At 40.2% G+C, this 18103-nt stretch overlaps 1 protein-coding gene across 6 annotated transcripts in view; it reads left to right on the forward strand.

Moving 5' to 3' along the window:
• Positions 1–18103, forward strand: part of FAM241A (family with sequence similarity 241 member A) — a 48646-nt gene that overhangs the window by 27063 nt on the left and 3480 nt on the right. For 2 of the 6 annotated variants that reach the window (XM_065596224.1, XM_065596220.1), the window contains 4 exons: positions 2181–2432; positions 6477–6534; positions 9161–9340; positions 11167–17041. In XM_065596224.1, the coding sequence (XP_065452296.1) occupies positions 2181–2426 (246 nt within the window). In that variant the 3' untranslated portion in view covers positions 2427–2432; positions 6477–6534; positions 9161–9340; positions 11167–17041. Of the gene's footprint in view, positions 1–2180; positions 2433–6475; positions 6535–9160; positions 10636–11166; positions 17885–18103 lie in introns of those variants that run through there. The other 4 variants (XM_065596221.1, XM_065596222.1, XR_010601291.1 and 1 more) reach the window with 4 other exon arrangements.

Below are 18103 nucleotides of genomic sequence, written 5' to 3' on the forward strand. Positions count from 1 at the left end.
TGCTTCATTAAGTTTTTTCCTCAGACTGGACACCTTCCAGGCCTGGGCATAATTCTTTCCCTGGTACAGCTCTTGTTCCAACTCAGGTGGTAGCTAGGGGATTCTTCATGATGGCTCCTCTCTTTGTTCTGTTCCACCCCTTTATATGTCTTTTGCATAAGGTGGGAATCCTTTGGCCCTCTCTGGGTTGCCACCCCCTCCTTCTCAATGGGAAGACACCAGATTAAAGATGGATTCCAGTTCAGGTGACATGATCACATGTCACTGCAAGACTTCATTGCCCACTTGCCAGCACACAGGTATACAGGAAGACTTAGAGGTAAAACACAGCCATCTGCAGACAGTGGTCCTAGTTAATGGGAGTCATCAAGATTCCAAACCACCATTAATGGCCCACACTTCGCATAATTACAATAGGCCCTCAGAGTTGTATTTCATATTTCTAGTTTCAGATACAAGAGTGGTACATTTATACAAATAGGATGATCACACTCAGTAAATTATAAGCTTTGTAATGATACCTTACAAGAGACCTTTTGCATGAGGCATATTCCAGTTACATTATATTCACTTATTAGCATATTTTTATTAAACTATATAGACTGCAATGTCACAGGTGGCTTTTAATAAGTTTGTCCAGTTAGCGGAGATCCAATCTTAGGCAACAATCTGCCTACTGTGTGAGCCTGCGTAGTAACTACACAAAATATTTAACCACTGGGTATGTTTTCCCCGCCTGTCTCTTTCTGAGATAAAGTCTGGAAGCTCAAAACAAATAATTTTGTGAACTGGCAGGTAGGAAAAATTAATTTTACACACATGAACCTGTAGAACCGCAATGGACTGTTACAAATGTTCGGTCTCTCTTCATTGCTGTTCCTAATTTTGCTATAGCACTCTTACAACCAAGCTTTCATTCCGTATGAAGGTTCTACATGTGACCTAATATCTACTTTGGGAAAAGGTGCTTAGACTGTTGGATTGTCTTTGTTGTTGTTGTTATCGTGAGTACAGTGCTTTATACTAATGGGAATTCAGCATTTTTAAATGATAGGTTATCAGATTCTGTAATGGGGACCAGATTCCACTATCAGTTATCCAGGTAGTCTCCATCAGGAAGCCAATTACTATCTGCTGTAACCACAGGAAATAGAAGGACTTCTACCCTTAGATATAATTGAAGCTGCAGTTAGAAATTAGCTTTTGAATATAAATCCAGACTTGACACAGTACTCCCTCTTCCAGAAACTTTGCTTTATGATGAACACTTAATAACTATAATTAGGGTTTACAACCAGCCTGTTGTTGGAAATATTGATTTGTTGACTAAAATATTGATGAGTAGCTTGTGATTGCTACTAATGGAAGCATCAGAAAAAGCATGTCCCTGAGCTACTTTATCATCTTGAAAGTGTGCTTATTAAACATGAAATTCACCCCTCTTCACTCAAATCCCAAGTATTTAGGTTTTGCGCAATTAATTTCATGGAGCTGTCCCAGCTCTGCAGCCGCTGTTCTAACCCATGTGATAGAATGGTGACTTCTACCCCTCTGTGGCTCTTGTACAGTGGTGTTTGTACCGCTGGATTTGCATAAGTGATGATCCAGTTGCCCCCCTCCAATCTGTCCCATTTGGAGTTAGTGTGGAACACCCTTTAATGGTGCAAAAGTTCCTTGGTACCACTGCTCCACCTGTGATTTTTCCTAAATCCCTTCTGCTGCCTACCCCTACCTCCAGAAATACTGGGAGGTTTCCACAACTTCTTGCACCATGTCTTCACACTAGGATGAATTTCAGCTTTCCCTGTTGCTAGCCTCACCCATTGTCTTCCCTGGCCATCTTTCAATAATAAAAATCCCTTCAGTTTCTTTGTCTTGTGCAAAATACGTAATGGTTTGTAGTCTGCTAGTAGAGATTATTCATGCAGGTTCAGTGGTTCTAAAGTCTTACTGGCAATGACTTTTCAATGAATCCACTGTATTCACTATTGACCATGTTAAAATATGCGACTCATATCAGGTATTTAATTTGAGTTCCTTTTTACATATACTTTTTGGTATATTTTGATTTTTTTTCTAATTCTTGAAATGTTTGTAAATTGTAAGAGACAGTAATAATAGTATCATATATACACACACACACGTCCAAACTATTTCCTGCTTTTGTTTTCTGTCTGCAGGTCCAGCAAGAACAAAGAAACCACACTGTGGAGCCTGTTATAGATGACTATAAAAAGATGGGGACTCTCTTTGGTGAACTAAACAAAAGCCTTATCAGCATAGGCTTCACGAGGATGTATTTTGGAGAACGGATTGTGGAACCTGTAATAATCATATTCTTCTGGGTTATGCTTTGGTTCCTTGGCTTGCAAGCTCTTGGACTAGTTGCTGTTCTGTGCCTTGTCATTATTTACGTGCAACAGTAGAATATGGTGAGTGGCCTGTTGGATAACATATTACAACCATGTCACCTTTCAATGGATTTATATATTTAAACAAACAACACTGGCATATTAAAAGCTGCGATTTTCCAAATCATGCTACACATTACATTTGTGAGGTCTCTACATTCAGACTAAAATTAAATATGGATTTTAAAGGAAGTCAACAGTCCTAGCACATCTCCAAAGGGAATGAAAAGGATATGCTCCTACTAATGGTACTGTCCAAAGTAACTTACTCTTTTGAAGTTCTTGTCGACACAGTAAGTTAGTACACAGCAAGCCAGGGTGTGATCTACTGCACACTAGCGTTTCAAATACTAACTCGGTGTGGACAAGCCGTGAGTGAGGGAACATGAGCCATTGCAACCCTGAGGGCTCAGTCCTAGGTTGTCTTTTTACTAAATGTAGTATAAAAACACCTCTATCTGAATGGAGTCAGCCTCTCTTCTGTGATGTGGCTGATATTTTGAAATGACACTTTCTTGTGTAATGGAAATTCCTCTTTGTTTTGAAGAGTACACATAACCGTGAGATTTATGTTCTGTTATTTTTACATTGTTCTCCTGTAAGCTTTTTGAAAGCTGGACCCATAAATCTGAAGTAACTAACTAAAAATGTGTTCCTCCACTGGCTTGCACGTGTGCGCGCACACATTAGTTTGTGACTGTAATGCCAGGCCTACGTTAGAAAAGGGTTGTCAGTCTAGCTATACCGACATAACTATACCAGCAAATCCTCCTCCGGTAGGCTTAGCTTATACTGGCAAAAAAGTACTGTTGCCAATATAATTGTATCTACCCTAAAGCTTTTGCCAATATATAATTGTCAGGAAAAAAATCACACCTGTAACTGACTTTGCTGTGCTGGCAAAGTTTCTAGTGTAGACCAGGCCTAGATCTACTTATGTGTGCTTGGCTCTGGCCATTAATGCCTTTTTTAAATATCAAAACAGTTATCTTAGAGAAAATAATTTGGGGACTTCGCAAATAAATATAAATCCCCACCTCTGCAACTACTATTCCAGCTAATGTGCTTGAATACTGACCACAGCCCCTCTACACCTCATATGCAGGAGGGTTGTATTACTAGTGTTAAATGTGGATCTATCAACTTTGCTGATTCTGGTTTACTGCCCAATCCTAACTTAGATGCAAGCTTTGCTTGTACAAGCACAGCACACGCAGGCCTAATGTAAGATATGAGCAATTACGCAAGTAAGATATGTATAGATAGATTTCAACTGCAGTCTTACTCAGGAATTTTTGGTGTTTGATTTGGAAATATATCATCTAGAGAAGCATGTTGTAAGCTGAAATATCAGAGAATAAGATATAATATTGTATAGAGTTTTAAAATAAATCTGTAAAATCCACTTTGGTAATGTAGGATCCAATCCTGAGAAGTGCTGAGCAGAGGAAAGGCCAGAGAAAATCTTCACTAAATAGGCTAACAATTTAGCACCTCTCAAAACACGGTCTTTATTTTAAATACAGAATTGACTCTATCCCTCTGCATTTTTTCATTTACATTTGTTTAAATAAAACAGTTTACAATTTAAGATGTAAGCTTTTGAAATACTACTTTACTTTTGTTTTTGCAAACATTTTTGGATTGACAAACCTTAACCATGTGTAGTTTTTAGTTATTTACAAACTATGGGCTTCATCCAAAGACCATTGACCTCAATGAAAACAATCCCTATTGCTCCAATCCTATAGTTAATTGGTCCTTAGGAAGATTATGTCCACATGGAGTCCCGTTGGATTCCATGCCCTGCACACACTGATCCAGTTGCAGGACCTATGGAGCCATTCCTTGTAAACTTTTACAACCATTGAAATCAATTACTATTTGTGGTTTTAAGCACTAAGGCCCCAATCCTGCAACACTTTATGCATATGTTTACCTCTATAAGTAGCCCCACTGCATTAATAAGACTGTTTGCATGTGGGAAGTTAAGCTCAGCTGTAAGTGTGTGTCGACAGGGCCCAGGTTAAAGAATGTATCAGTCTGTACATGAGTAAAAGAAGTATATTGATGACATGGGAATACTGTACATCATAAAATATTCATAGATCTGCTTTACTCAAACATTGCTGGAAATCTGGATTTCCAAAAGCTAAGTATGAATATAATTTGAATTTAATGGTGGGAACTCTCAACCCACAAGTGCCTAAGGATAAACATTTAAAAATCCTTTTAAAAATAATATAATATACATAGTATGTTTGTGTATTGTTTATATGTAGTTGTGGTTTTGTGTGTGTATCTATATATGTATATATGGCCTATATTACAAAATTTGCTTATTTTTTACATCATGCCTTTTTCCTCCCATACAAGTTATTGTTCAGAGCATTTCATCCGAACTCTTTTGCCTTGTAGGGAAAAGGTCAGTGTCTTGTAGGATATTCCCTGTTGCTGAGATTCTGTGCCCACAGACTATGTGTTGTGATGCAGAATACACTGATTTCCTGAAGTGAAAGGAAACCTTCCATTGTTTTGGAGCTTAAGGAATAGCTGGCCAAAAGTGGGGCTGGTTGGTCACAGGTACAGAAATGAAGTAGGGAAGACAATGTAGTTACCAGCATATAATTTTTTGTCTGTGCATGTTAATGATCACAAACAATATGCATATAATCATCCCAGCAGCTCTCCTTCCCACACATGTCATGCAACACACGTTCATAAAAGGTGGTTCTTTACACTTGATTTTAGTTCAAAAGGAGTGTCAGCTATGTCTGTCCTCTTTTGAAGGAGACTATATCCTGCCCTACAAGTCTTTCATATCTGCATTTTTATGACCCTAAAAAAAAAAAGCCCCCTCTATTATTATTGAAACTTAACATGGAATAGATGGAGATTTACAAATCTTTTCTTTTTCTAAAAAAGATCTATCATTTGGACACCTCTCCTTCCCCCCCCCCCCCCGCCCCCACCTTTCAGTAATGTCCCCTACTTCATTACTTATAGTCCGCCACATAAAAGTATTTATACAGGATTGTCTGCCTTTAATATCTATGTGTTACAGCATTTCCCTGCCCCATTTTTGTTTGCTTTTTTGTTTTTTGGTTGTTTTTTTGAGAGTGAACTGGGGAAGACGTTCCATTATATTGAAAATGGTTTTAAATGAGCAACATAACTGAACAAAGATGTGTATCGAAAGAAAATGCATTGTAAAATTGTGTCAAATATTGTGAGAATATGTATGAGCAGCCTTTGCATTGCTTCTTCCCCACACCCCCAACTACAGTTTGAAGTCACTGGGAGTTTTGGATTTGCAAAGAATGCAGAATAGAGTCTCTATTCCAGAAATAAAGGGTGAATGTAAATTTTATTTGGATACAAGGGGTATAATCTCATGCTGAAAATCATTAATATTAATACAGGCGACTGTCAGTCTCTCTCTAGTTCTAATTACATGTGTCTTATGTATGTATACAATGATTGTATAAAAGAATTACATCATCCAAATTCACATTAAACAACGAACTATGTAATCCTTATTGGTCTTTGGGGTGGATAATAAGATTTCTGTAGAACTATTACTGTGTCTCCAAAAGAGCCATCAGATGCATAAATGTTTGAATTACTATGTACAGTAAGGAAAGTGCACATACAGCAAAGCTGATGGAACCTCATTTGTACTGAAAATTGACACATTGAAATTGTCCATAAGGGGGAAAATGTTGTTTCCTGGAGATATTTGTGTGAAATAAGTCTTATTGAAAGCACTTTGTTACTCTTTCTAATAAAATGTATTCTGTCCTCACATGAATTTGTTTTTACCCTCTGTGTTGTTCTGTCTTACATTTGGAAGCAGCTAACTAATTAATAAAACATATCTGATATGTCTTGATAATCCACTGATTTCAACTGAACTTGAAATTATTGTAAATCAGCTATGGAAGAGTACACAGATGCTCATCAGTGGACCATAGCAGCTGTTGGTAACTGCATACAGCATCACATAACTATATGTCAAAGAATATAAACTGTCTCATTCCAAAAATCTGTGTAATCTCGTTACAGCTTCGGTGGCGGGAGGATTTTCTGGTTAAGAGTGCAACCTGTGGAGGAACTAGATTTGGTCAGTAGCATGAGAGATACTTTATAAGCCCATAATTTGTAGACCTCTAAATAGACATTTTTGTTTAACACTCATTGTGAATGATACACAGTCCAAGACATACCAAAGTGGATCCACTTCGAACAGTTCGTTTTCTCTCATTTCTCATTCCTCAACCCAGAAGTTGTTTCATTTCAGGCCATTCCAGAAAATGCACGTCTCAATCAGTGATTCTCAACCAGGGGGTATGCATACCCAATGGGTACTCAGAGATCTTACAGGGGGTACAGCAACTCACCCTAGATATTTACCTAGTTTAAAACAGGCTACATAAAAAGCACTAATGAAGTCAGTACAAACTAAAATGTCATACAATGACTTGTTTTATACTGCTGTATATACTATACACTGAAATGTAAGTGCAATATTTACATTCCAATTGATTTATTTTATAATTATATGGTTAAAATGAGAAAGTCAGCAATTTTTCAGTAATAGTGGGCTGTGACACTTTTGTATTTTTATGTCTGATTTTGTATGCAAATAGTTTTTAAGCGAGGTGAAACACAAGACAAATCAGACTTCTAAAAGGTGTATAGTAGTCTGGAAAGGTTAACAACACTGGTCTACACCACACACAAAGCCAGAACTGGTAAGGCAACATAGGGATCAATCTGCTTTAGAACAATTGTGTAGGAGGCCTTGGGGCCCAGTTCTGCAAACTTATGTGAATAGTCTTACTTGAAGTGTATGGGATCACTCACATGAGTAATAGGTTGCAGGATCAGGCCCACACAGTTGTCATTTTCCAGTAAAATTCCTTGTAATGTGGGGATGCTACCAATTTCCCAAGCATCTTGGTTAACTTCTCTGTATAAGTATTTTTAGTCCTGTGTACTATGTGCCTTTAAGAGTAATTTAGATTTTGTTTTATATTCTATAGCTTATCTATCCAATGTGTACCTAAATTCTATTCTTAAGAAAGCTCTAACTTTCTTATAATGGGGACAGAATAGTTTCAAAAGGGTGGGGCTTACAAATACTCTAATCCAGTGGTCCCCAACCTTTTCATGTGGCGGGTGCCGGACGACTCGCCGCCAAAGACCGTGGCTGCCGGACAAGCAGCCGCCGAGAAGTAGCGTCATCAAGAGACAATGCCGCCGAAAATCAGCAGCATTTCGACAGCGACGCTTCTTGACGTTGCGGCTTCTCGGCGGCATTTCGGCAATTGCTTGTCCGGCAGCCAGTAGGCGGGCACCGCGTTGGCGACCCCTGCAGGTCTGGTTATTTCTAATGCACTTATATACTTGGTGTCTATTGTAAGGTAATAAAGGTGGAAGAGGTTCATGTTTCACCACAACACACTGAAAATCTCACCCTTCCTTTCCGTCCCAATGATGAACACTTGTTCGCACCCTGCTAATTTCCCATCTTGATTATTGTAACTTCTCTCTTATCTGGCCTCCTTGACTCCTTTGGACAGTCTCTCCAGAGCTTATGTTCCTCACTCTCTATCAGGCCATATCACTAGCGCCCTCTTGCCTACCACACCAGTTTTAAACTTCCTATTTCCTTGCACAGCTCTGCCTCAGCCTACCTCTTGGATCTCATTTGTTAGCTCCTTTGCTCCATCAGCAATGACAGCCTCATCATCACCACCTTTCCTTCACATGTTCCCAGCTTTGTCTCTTCTCCATGCTACTTCATATGCATAGAACAACGTGATGCAAATCCCACAGACACTAATTTTACTGTTTCAGTTGTCTTCTCTGCTCTAGCTTTATACCGGAGAGGCATATGGAAGAGAGGACTTCTTACAAAAAGAACTGAAGTCCTCATTTCTTAGTGTGTTTATCTTGTCTGTGTCTGCCTTCTAGGGTGCAAACTCCATGGGGCAGGAACTGTATTCATTTGTGTCTTGGACAACCCTGATTACATTTTTGGTGCTTAGCAAATTAATGCTGTCAGCTGCAGTGTTTAAAAATGTTTTATTATCAAGTGCTTGCAAAATATTTTCTCAGAGTGAATAAAGTGAAGAAACTGAAAGAATAGAGTTATCTGTCCAAGGGAAAGTTGTTTTAGAAGGTTAAAATATTTTGGGTCAATGGGAGAGAATACCTTTCTGGTGCGGCAGTTGCTGACCTATGTCCAGCTGCAGATGAATTAGCTGCTTTCCAATCCACCACCAGTTACCAAAGCTAATGGGGAGAAAGGACAATCTCACTCTACAAGGCCCAAGGAATCAGTCAGGTCTGTTTTAGCAAGATGCTGATAGCGGCTTGGAGTGGAGGGGCATGGAAGAGGGAGGATTGCCTCTCCGCTGTCCAGGAATTGGTCCAATGACATTAAAGGGAGATAGTGGGAGAATTAATACAGGACTGAATGCAGGATCTAGGATCTGTTATATCCGTTAATCTTGTGTATTGCTTTCTATCCTGGGTGTGAGAACAACCCGGTGGTTTTATTGCTGGTCTTTGCTTCCCAGTTTGTGCCCACAACAATCACTATTTGCAAGAAATTTGTGTGTCTGCCTTTCTAACCTATCTTGCTGTGTCCTCTGTCAAGGTACTTTAAATATACCCATTACTGTGTATCTATTTTAAAGCACTAACAGTGATTGATCTAATCTCCCAAACCTCATTTTTAGGAGCTGGCGGTATCATTTGTGCAGTAGGAGCCAAGTTCATCACTGGGAAACTGCTGTTGGCTTCCCAGCAAGAGAAGTCATATTTCAGTATGACTGTAGCAGTTTGGGCTTCATAGAGGACTTCTGAGAGTACTATGGCGAAGAACCTGTTGGATACATACTAGTATACCAGGACAAGAGGTGGACATCAGCCTTCTTCCTCAGTTCATTTACAAAGACTACCTGCTTGGAATAATTATTTCTGCTTTTTAGTAAATCTGTATTTTTTCTCACAAAAAAAAACCCAGCTTGCCTCAAAACAACACAGCCATGCCTCCCTCATGTGCTTGCAACAAAGGAAAATATTATGGGTAACAGTTTCAAAAATATGTTAGGAACCAAAGTCCCATTTTCAAAAGAGACGAGCACTCAGGAACCTTGGGGCTCAGCTGCACTAACATTTAGTCTGTGGCAAGCGGAGGTGTGGATCTAACCTACACTAGCCTGCCATGCTCTAACTATTCATCCTGCTGGCTCACACTGACAGCTCTTTAATGCATGAACTGTTAATATGTGCCAGCAGGGTCCACACAGACAGACTGGGGGAAGCTAATGTGAGGTAGATTCATGCCTCAGTTTACCACAAACTAAACGTTTATGTAGATAAGCCCTTTGTCTCGCTGACTTTCTGTGAGACTCGAGCTCCCAAGTGCCCAAGTTACTTTTGAAAATGGAACTTTTAAGCTCCTAAATCCCGTTTTTGAAAATTTTATCCGAATGAAGCTAAATCAATAGATTCATATCTCTTTAAAAATCTGTATAATCTTGATCCTAAAAGAACACTACTTCCCCCTGGGAAAATATAGGCAGTGTTTAAGGAACACTGGTGCAGGTTACAGTAAAGCATTCTGGCATATCTATCTTAATGCTATCTTGCTTATGTCACACACTAAAACGAGTTCTCCAACATTTCCTTTACAGTCACTTTGTGTATTCATGCATCTTGTAAAAGACCTCTCTAGAGCTGACAACAGCCAAGTACTTGCTTTCCTCAGGCAGTTCAGCCCTTTAAGCTCAGAACTCTCTCCCTCTTCCCCAGATCATCTTATTTTGTCTGTAGGCAGCCGAACTCCACAAAATGGCCCTGCTTTTCCCTAAAGAGAGTGAAAATATAGTCTAGCAAAAAGCATCCTTTTCCTGGTCTTAATAGGATTAGTAAAAGCATATGATGATAAATTTTTCAGTAAGAATAAACCTTTCTCTGCCCTAAAGCTTGAGCTTATTTCAATAAATATCTTCTACAATTACACTGTTGCTGGAAAAAGGATTTAACAGCTTTGATTCTATTACCGATCTCTGATTTCTAGCCCTCTAATTACTTATGCTAAGTGGTGCTGTTTAGTGTCACCCAACATAATTAAATATTATTCTAAGTTGTTTGTACTCTGTTAATCATGATTCAGAAATTTCAGGAATCATAAAGGTAAAAAGGAAACTATTTGGCTCTGTTGCATTTTCAGTGAAGCGTTGCCTAATGCCTCATGCTTGATTGATTCTTATTCCAGCTATTCAAAAAGCAAACACAAGTTACTGCTAACTGACCCCTTTGTTAACTTAACCTTTAAATTGCTCCCTTATTTTTCCTATCTTGTGCAGTAGCCATCACCATTCGGTCCACTCTACACTTGTAACATCTACTGCCTTGGGGCATTCAATTCCCATATAGGGGCTGGATTTGTCATGGTTATAGCACAGTTGAATAAGGCAGCGGAGGCAGGATTGTATCATAATTTAAGTGTTCCTAAACTGCTTCAGCATTGGACTTTATCATTTTTCTGTCCTGTCTACAATGCAAGCCTTAGGCAGGTTTTACCAGTCTTGCATGAATTCTGTGTTATAAGCATGTGCTGGTTAGTGTAAACAGGACCTTAAAACAGTAAGAACTTATTTGTGTATTGATTGCCATCTGCAGTTTCCCATAAGCCTGAGCAATGTATCATAATGGCTTTTTTTTTTTTTTTTGGCAGGAATCAGCAGCAAATAAGCTACAAAATACTTTCAGGTGAAAGTAATCCTTCACTAATCATTACACTCTGCTACTCTATTCTTAAATTACTTTCAGGAAACTTAATTCTCTGTTATTAGAACCTTCATTTAGATGTCAAAGTTGGTAATATATCTTTAGTGTTAAATAAGGTTGTCCTTGTCTCACACACAGGCAGGATGATACTTTCTCTGAAAGCTTCTTTAATGCCTCCTTATCCCCTTTCCCACTATTCTCTGGGAATACAGACTGTGGAGGAAAATCACTTCAGCTCTCCTTCAATAGAAGTCAATCACTTTCACTGCCGGCTTCTGGTAGTGCTCATTACGTTCTCCTCTGTAAAAGCCCCAGATGTCTCATGGGGAAACTCAGAAAGCATTCCACTTAGAATCAGATCTGTGTATGTATAGTTATATACTCTATATATTTTATGTGCTTTATTACTATGATTTAAAAACTAATTTTTGAAAACATTAGTATTTGTTTGAGTTCATCCCCTGCTGCTTATTTCCCATATAAAGTCATAGGACCACATTCATCCCTGGCGGAACTCCCCAGTGGCCTGTAGAGTTTTCTGTTGAGAATGAATTTGGCTCATAGTGCCTGATCCTGTAGCTGCTACTCAGGCAAAACTCCCAGGGTCAAATTCAATCCTTAGATAGAATTATGCTGTTTCCACTATTGCCTTTATTGGAGCTGCTGATAGTTAAACCCTAACTGAATCTGGCCTTGTCCTTGAGTAAGCATTTAGCCTGATTAAGGACTGCAGAGTTAGGTCCAGGACTCTGTTTGTTACATTTATAACTCTCTCTGCGGCAACCAGTTGTGCAGTCACAAACACAGCGGTATGACTTTAGACTGCCACAGGAGCTGATAAGAAACCAGGGTCCTAATGACTAATGCTTTACAAATTTTTCCATTAAGTATTGGCATTCAGTGTCGGAAATTTCCACTCTCTCCTCACTTGACACAGCTTGTGCTTTCATTATCATATTCCTGGTATTTTGTGTTCACAGGAGACAAGTTTGAGAAGTTCTGACGTTTGCTCTCTGAGTAATGTGCACCTGGCTCCAAAGCAGCCTTGGATGCATGGGCATTCTAGGGTGGGCAGAGTAGAAGCCAGGCATGGGTGGACCAGAGGAAGGAAGGGGTGTGGCTGGGACAGGCTTACGTCCTGGCTATTCTGTACCCCTGCAAAGACCTGCGGGGCGGGGCGTGATTGGGTCTGGGGAGCGAGTTAGAGCTGCTCTCAGGGTTGCCCTAGTCTGTGCCAAAGGCCACACCAGCCTGCAGCCTCCATGACCTTGAATAGGAGACACAAACTGCACTCCTGTCCCTTTGCTGGTGCCTACACGGGAATGATTGTGGTTTTATATTGGATGTTACTGGGACTATAAAACTTCTGGCTGGTGGTTTAGGATAAATCCTTTGCCAAGTGCATATTTTCATGGATTAAAATAGAATGACCTTTAACTCGAAGCAAGGGGAGGTTATGTAAAAACTTTTTCCTTTAAGGCTTTTTAAAGGACTTTTAAATCATTTTAGTTTCTCAGATAAGGGAGTTACATTTAAAGTTTAAATCATTCATTTAAAACAAAACACAGAGAATCCTAAAATAATTCGACACCCCCAATAAAATCCTGACGTTTCCATACATCTGAAATTTGTCTGCAGAGCCTCTAAAGCTACACAGCTACAGGCTTCTACCTCTTACAAAAGGACAGACGATAAGAGCAAATAATTGCATTTATGGGGTTCCCAAGTCTGTATCCATCCCAGGTGTAGACGCATAGACTCTGTACCCAGTTGATGGCAAACAGGCTCATGGGATTGATGCTGCACCTGCCTTGACAATTTTTAAATGGGTCTTGTGGCACAAAGTTAATATTTCATTGCTGGACTCTGAAAAGCATCTCACCTTAGTCAGAGAGAAAAGATGGGGTGCATTGGACTGAAGAGGTACATGAATACACACAAAGGGTATGGAAGGAAGATGGTGTCTCCCTATTCTGGGAGCCCCACCTCACCTTCGCTCAACAATTTTACACCCCACTTGGAGCTCTGCAAATTCCTGCAGAGGTCTGTTATTAGTATTAGTCATGTACAGCATGGGATAATTCAGCTCACTGCACAGTAGGCATGTCCAGCCTTCTGAGGCCTGAATGCGCCAGAGGGTCACACAGAATTTATTCTGGACAGATTTCAGTATTGAAATCCCCCCCAAAAATTGTTTTTTTAATTGCTGAGCTGTTCTAAGGTAATTTGAAATGTCATATTTCATCTCTTCTGTCATTAGATTTGTTTTAATGCATCTATTCATATATACTTTTGAGTGTCTTATATTAATTTTTAGTACTTATACAGTGTCTTCTATTTTAAATATATGATCTTGGAATATGTGTGAATTAATTACTTGAATACCAAATTGTCCCCCAAAACATTTGAAATATCAGATGGAATGGAAATTCTGATTTTCACTTATCATTATTTAGCAATTACTCTCCTAGCTTGACTCAACATCCATGTCACCTCAGTTGGAGACTGTTTGAGGTGCAGCTCAGGTTTCATTGTCCTGTGATGTCATGTTTTTTGTCCTTTAAAGACTGCCAAAGTCAACCTGCAAGAAGAGGAAAGCCAAGACCTGATATTCCTAATGTAAAAAAACAAAAAAATCTTGAATAGTAAAAAATTAAACTTTAAGGTTCTCTGTTGTCATAAAGAACCAGTAAGTAGCACAACTCTGTTCTTTCATTTTGACTTTGCAGTTCATCTTGAAGATACTGTGTAAAGATCTGGATGAAGTTTTAATAATAACTTCACTGACTTAGATGTAGAAGGTCAGATAGCTAAGTGGAGGATTCATGGCTTACTATTTTAAAGAGTGCAAAAACCACTTCACTGTTGTGGTTGTAATCTCAACCTGAGGAAGGACATGAGCAGTGGAAATGTCTTTGATTTTTTGCCCTCTCTGACTTCTGTAAAAAGCCTTCATCTATGTTTTTTGTTTTTTTCCATTCTGATATTGTTGTGTATATGCTTAAGTGCTCCGGGGCTTATTGCAGCCTCATAAAACAAAAATCAAGTTGCCATATGTTCCGTTTCTTCAGGAAGAAAAATATAAATCAAAAACTTTATAACTCATGTGGCTGCTAAAAATGACTGCAATGGTACCTTGGTTGCACTGGGCTCACTGATAGCATGGAACAGTCGTGAGGCATGGCATGGAAACTATATAACAGTCAAAGATTGTTTCATAAACCCCACGACTTTCTGGCCAAACATAGGTACTCACACAGGTTGTGTTCAGCTCCCAGCTTTTCATTGACATCATTGCTGCCTCCAGTCCCATGATGCCACTGGCTCCATTAATGATAAAGGTACCTACATAACTCCTCCAGTAGGGTTCACAAGCACATAGGTCTGATCCGAGAAGAATTAACTCATGTTTTTAATCCTGTAACATACGCTGGAATTTGAAGGCAACATGTCCCACAAAGCTGCTGTTCCCCCACTGCTCTCACCATCCACAACCTCTTGTAGTTCACATACTACCCAAGATAATGTACAGTTGCCGTAGCAGGCCTGTTGGTGCTTCCCGGTGGGGATATAATCACATTTGCCCTCTGTGTGCTCTGCTTCCTTTCCCCAGGTGATTTCAGCCCAATTTTCCTATGTTCATTGCATAAGCATAAGGGTTGACAGTGTAAGTACAAATAACTAGGCTTAAATAGCAAAATAAAACTGACATAGCAGGAAATTGAAATGTTCTGGCGAATACTCTGGTGTCTGGTTTCCATTGTGCACATTAGGGACTGGAATCGGAGCCATAGTTCAGTTTCCTGACAATGTCACATTGTGGTTTTTGAACATAGCTGTATGTATTTAGTCCCTTGAAACCATCAGGTCAAGAGTTCCTGCCATTAGCACAACTGTAAACTGCATTAGAGCATCCCACTGGAAAAATCAAAACTCCTGCTGGCTAACGGTTAATAATGTTTCAAGGGTAGTCTGCTCTCTGCCATGCATCCTGATCATTATCTTTGTATACTTATTCCTGTTTCAATAACTTTTATCAGCCGAGGTGTGCAAAATTGTAGCTCTACAATTTACAGATTTATAATATAGCTATTACTGCTGTGACTAGCTATTACTGCTGTGACTAGAAAATGAATTATAATACTTCTATCATGGACACAAACTATGGTTAAAGCTTAGCAGTGCCCCCCCTAAGAAGGCTCACTTGCTGATTTTTGTTTCCATGGACTCCCAAACTGACTTAAAGAAATCAAGGCCACTGTGTTATTGGAAATGTTAACTTAGCTCTGAATTCTGAATGTCTCCTATTTGTCCATCAAGGCTTAAAATGTAATACCATTTGTGTGAAATATCTTGTAAAGTTCATGTAGGAACTTACTTCTTGCCTCATATGTGTTCCATTTCACAGAACTGAAAATAATATGTCTGCTTTTGTATCTGTGCACCACATTTCCTAGTTTTTCATTCAAAATTCTTAACCCCAGTTGTAAATTTGGGCCTGCACACACCTTCTTTAATACATCTTCTCATTCCAAAGCATCTTTACAGACACAGGGAAAAGTACAGCACCACCATTCATTCCTGTCCATGGCTTATTCCTCCATTAAGTCCAGCCTGATCATGTCCCTACATATGATGTCCTGATACCTAGTCAGTAGTCAGCCTCTAGGTCTGACTGACCTTGGTTGCATTTGCATTACTTTCTTTAGCATCCTATCATCTATTTGTCTTCTACAGTGTCCCCACCATCATAATATTTTCCATTGCAGTCAATTCCATATCCTGACTTCACATCATACTCTTTCTAACTTTTTTTTAAAAAATCATTCCACTTTACACCTGCTATCATCCAAAGAACTCTCCTCTCTACTGCTGCCAGCCTTCTGATGTTTCATTTAATATATCTGCTTCCAAACCATAGAGCAGGGATTGGCAACCTTTGGCACGGGGCCTGTCAGGGAAATCTGCTGGTGGACCGGGATGGTTTGTTTACCTGCAGCGTCCGCAGGTTCAGCCGATCGCAGCTCTCTCTGGCCGCGGTTCGCCGTTCCAGGCCAATGGGGGCTGTGGGAAGCAGCAGCCAGCACATCCCTTGGTCAACCAAAAACCAGACTGACCATATTATTAGTTTTAAGAGGCATAGAAGGTCACTGTTGGATGTTAGAGTCTATAGGAGTGCCGAGTGTGGCAGTGATCATGAGCTACTAATGGGAAAGTTAATAGTTAAAGGCTAGCTCTCTGAGGGAGGTATACAAGAATGATGCTTCGAGGGTGATTCAGTCCATTAATTTGCAATGATAAAGAAATCTCACCACAGACTGGATTGGTACTGTTTAAGGAAGCAATACAAAATATGGTGGAGGAAGTTATTAGAAGGCATAACCAGATAAGGAAAAGCTAGACAAGTAATTAAACAAGAACATTACAGGAAAAGTGTAAACAATCTGGGGCTGCTGGAAAGATTGAAGAAATGAAAGTGTTGCAGAAAGCAGTGAAGAAATCACAAAGATTGCACAAGCAAAAGGTCTGGAAAGAAGTTGTTCAAGAGCTAGAGGAAGGGTCAAGAAAAAAAAATTAAAACAATGTACCAAAAGGTTAAGTTATATGGAAACACAGTCAGACCAGCAATACATGCAGTAAGAGAGACTACCAGAGAACTGACAACAAATACCAAAGAGGTGCTGGAAGTATGGCAGCAGCATTTTGACCAAGTGTTGAACCCTGCCATTCAGCCAGCTGCAAGCAGTCTAGACATGCTAGATGAACAGTGCAAGGCAAAATGGTTATCAGCACTGAACCACCATCAGAAAAAGAAAAAGAAATAGAAAGAGCAGTGAAGCACTTAAAAATGGGAAAGCTACAGGAATAGACAATGTAATAGTTGAGCTGCTAAAATGTGGTGGGACAAGTGCTGTCAAGCATTAAAGAAAAATATATAAGGCAGGGGTCGGCAACGTTCGGCACGCGGCTCACCAGGGTAAGCACCCTGGCGGGCCGGGCCAGTTTTATTTATCTGCTGACGCGGCAGGTTTGGCCGATCGTGGCCCCCACTGGCCGCAGTTCGCCGTCCCGGGCCAATGGGGGCGGCGAGAAGCGGCGTGGGCGAGGGATGTGCTGGCTTAAGTCTTAAGTTTGCTTAAGTCTTTCTTCTTGAAATCCATTATCTTTATTGTGCTGTTTCCCTCCTATCATTCCTTAGAATCATGAACTCTACCATTTCATGATCATTTTCATCCAAGCTGCTTGTAGGGACACACAGCTCCCGAATTGCTAGTTCACAGCTGCGGCACACTGCGCCCGTGGCTGCAAGGCCGGAGCAGCCTACACCCCCACGCCTGTGATTAAGAAACTTATTGACTGACCTAATCATCACCCTCGCTGCTCGCTTTCACGTGCACAAGATATGACCTTGTTAAGTCATGTTGATGAGTATTGTATGCTCCTCCTATGCGCAGAAATTCAACCACTTATAAGTGTTGTAAATAGAAAAGTAAGGTAATAAAAACCCCAGTGAAAAGTCCCTGAGAGGCTTTTCGGCTACCACGACCTGGTGCTCTGTCTCCTTCCTTTCTCGTCGCCACATCTGGTGACCCCAATGTGATCCCCCCTGCTCACCGGCTGGATACGCCGAGTGCACCTCCGCGGCCGTTTGCCGCCCCTGATTCGTGAGTATGGGGGGGGGGGGACTTTCCAGTGCCCAGAAGGAGCACGCAAGGGAGTTACAAAAGATTATACGGCAACGATCATGTGTCGTTGTCTCGGTCGCTCATATCGAGGACCTTCTAAGGGAAATAGATCGCAAGTGCCCCTGGTATCCAGACTGCGGGTCGTTGCGGCTTCTTGATTGGATACGGATTGGGACCACTCTCTATAGTGAACCCCGT

Source organism: Chrysemys picta, chromosome 5 (assembly GCF_011386835.1).
Source record: "Chrysemys picta bellii isolate R12L10 chromosome 5, ASM1138683v2, whole genome shotgun sequence".
Taxonomy (NCBI): domain Eukaryota; kingdom Metazoa; phylum Chordata; order Testudines; family Emydidae; genus Chrysemys; species Chrysemys picta.